General features: G+C 44.3%; 1 protein-coding gene across 1 annotated transcript; it reads left to right on the forward strand.

Annotated features, from left to right (window-relative positions):
• Positions 1 to 981: 981 nt before the first annotated feature.
• Positions 982 to 2,546, forward strand: LOC130974007 (uncharacterized). Its single transcript, XM_057898714.1, has 3 exons — positions 982 to 1,306; positions 1,420 to 1,491; positions 1,576 to 2,546. The coding sequence occupies exons 1-3, from the start codon at positions 982 to 984 to the stop codon at positions 2,544 to 2,546; spliced, it is 1,368 nt and encodes a 455-aa protein (XP_057754697.1).
• The last annotated feature ends 311 nt before the right edge of the window (positions 2,547 to 2,857 follow it).

Raw genomic sequence — 2,857 nt, forward strand, 5'->3', positions numbered from 1 at the left:
TGAGTGTGTTGTGAGGATTCTTTGAGGCTGTTGTTGGTGTAATAGAGGGCACCGCAAATTTGGTGGTGTATCATAACAGTGAGATAATACGTAATACTCATGAGGGAGTGAGGTTTGTGTCATAGAATCCGTTTTTGTTTGTGGTTCCATGCACGATGACGTTAATGGAGCTGCAGAACGGCCTTTGTCAAAGCATGGAGAATGGTACGTCAATGAGAGTGAGCAGAATTCTGTACCGAAATCTGGTTGTGGTTTTTGGTGGTCTAATACAGTTTGATACCATTCCGATCACGGATGAAGCGAGTATGCAGAATATATTTCAAATTCACCGGCAGACTTATATGAGACACCCACAGATTGAGTTGCATGTTGAGTTTGAAGCTGTAGAGGCAGTAGCGGTCCAAAATGATATAGATGTAAATGATGATATAGCTGCAGTGTACGAAGAAATGAATAGTGACAGCGAAGAGGACTTCGAAGCCACTTATGAAGCCGGCGACGAAGATGAGGATGGTGATGTGGGAGTTGAGGCAGCAGCAGAGAATGTAGTGGTTCATCCCTCGAGCAGTCAACCGATGGGCGTTCCACCTTTTATGCGTGAGTTGGATCTCGACGCCATGCATGCCCCTCCGAGTTTCCGGAATATGCAAACATAGGTACGTGTTGACTAAATAAGAAGTTTTTGTTAGTTTATACTTTGGACTGTGCAATAAACGATGATTTCGGCTTTCTGTAGGAATTGCTGATCCTGAGGACGGAGAGTTCCGAATTGGAATGGAATATAGTTCTAGAAAGTCAGTCGTCGCAGCAATTAGAAGTTTCACTATATCTAGAGGAGTTAACTATGATGTGTATGATTCTGAGCCACAGACGTTCTATGCAAAATGCAAGATGTACGGGCGTGGATGTGACTGGCTTATCCGAGCCAGCTTGATACGGAAAAAAGGTTGTTGAGAGATACGCAGATACAACGGTAGGCACATGTGCACGATCGGAACAATTTCACAAGATCATTCCAAGTTGGACTCGGATACAGTTGCTGAGGCTATAAGGCCATTGGTCGAGACGGACCCGTCCATCAAGGTGAAATCTATAATTGCGGAAGTCCAGTCAAGGTTCAACTATACCATCAGTTACCGAAAGGCTTGGTTGGCAAAGCAGAAGTCCGTTGCCAAAGTTTTCAGTGGTTGGGAGGAATCTTACCAAGCATTGCCATGGTGGCTCTCGGTCATGGTGCAGAAGATTCCTGGTTCAGTTGTCCAAATAGAAACACGACCACTGTACAACGAGAATGAGGAAGCACAAGGTGTAAAAATACTTCATCGTGTATTTTGGAGTTTCAATCCATGCATTAGGGCATTCAGGCATTGCAAGCCCCTGATTCAGGTTGACGGCACACATCTATACGGAAATACAAAGGTACACTTCTAGTCGCTGTTGCACAAGATGGGAACCAGAACATTGTGCCTATCGCCTTTGCCTTGGTGGAAGGTGAGACAGCTGATGCGTGACACTTCTTTCTCAGGAATCTGCGAACGTATGTTGTTAGAAAAGATGGTGTGGGTATGATCTCAGACCGGCATAAGTCAATACGAGCAGCAGTTAATCGTTCCGGTGGTGACTGGCAACCTCCAAGAGCATGGTGGATGTTTTGTATAAGACACATCGGCAGTAACTTCTTAAGGGCATTCAAAGTCCCTCACTTGCAGAAGCTTGTTGTCAACATAGGGTATTCAAGAACGGTGGAGGAGTACAATATCAACTATAAGAGGTTGGAAGAGCGAGGTGAGGCATATGCCAGGTGGTGCGATGCCATAGAACTCAGACATTGGGTATTGGCATTCGACGAGGGACATCGATGGGGCCATATGACAACGAACCTTGTCGAGTGCATTAACTCAGTGTTGAAAGGTGCCCGTAATCCACCTGTGTCGACGCTGGTCCAAGCAATATATTATAGGTTAAATGAACTCTTTACGCGGAAGAGTGCCGAGACTCCCGAACGCAAGCGTGCTGGATTTACGTACTCCGCATTTGCGCAACAGCGGATCGAAGCAAGTATGCAACAGGCTGGGAATATAGTTGTGCACCGCTTTGATAGACGAAATGAGGTGTTTGAGGTGCGCAAAATGACTACTGAAAATGTGTTAGTTGTTGATCTTGCGCGACGGACGTGTGACTGTGGGCACTTTCAGGTTGAACGAATACCATGTCACCATGTTATTGCTTGCTGTGCTAACCAGCATCTCGATTGGCAGTTGTATGTGCATAATGTATACAAGATGACGGAAGTTCGTAAGGTATATAGATTTGAGTTCACACCATTAGGAGATCCCCAGACATGGCCTGCTTATGAGGGACCCACATTGGTCGCTAATCCCGCCCTGAGGCGAACGTCTAAAAGCAGGCCCAAACTGACCCGATACTTGAATGAAATGGACTCACGTGACATGCGTGGTCCTCGGATATGCCGTTTCTGTGGTTCTCAGGGTCATAGTCGGAGTAGGTGTCCGCAGCGTGCTGGACCGAGTGGTGCTGGTTCATAGTTTAATATGGTCATGTTTGTACTTTTTAATTTGCATTTCGTCAGTTGATGCTTTTAAAATCAAACGTGTTTGTATTTTTCAAATGAAGTCTATCCATTGATATTTTAATGTCTGCTTAATATTGTCATTAACTGATTTTCTTAAGTTAATATACAAAAAAAAAGAACTACGGGTTACATAAGTTAACAAACCAAAGATTAAACACGAATTACATTAACTTAACTTTGAAAATAAAATCTAGATAACCTAAACCGAAGCTCACTTCTTTCCAGCTAAGTAATTCAGTCCCTTACCCATAATGCCCAGACTGA

Source organism: Arachis stenosperma, chromosome 1 (assembly GCF_014773155.1).
Source record: "Arachis stenosperma cultivar V10309 chromosome 1, arast.V10309.gnm1.PFL2, whole genome shotgun sequence".
In the NCBI taxonomy this organism is placed as follows: Eukaryota; Viridiplantae; Streptophyta; class Magnoliopsida; order Fabales; family Fabaceae; genus Arachis; species Arachis stenosperma.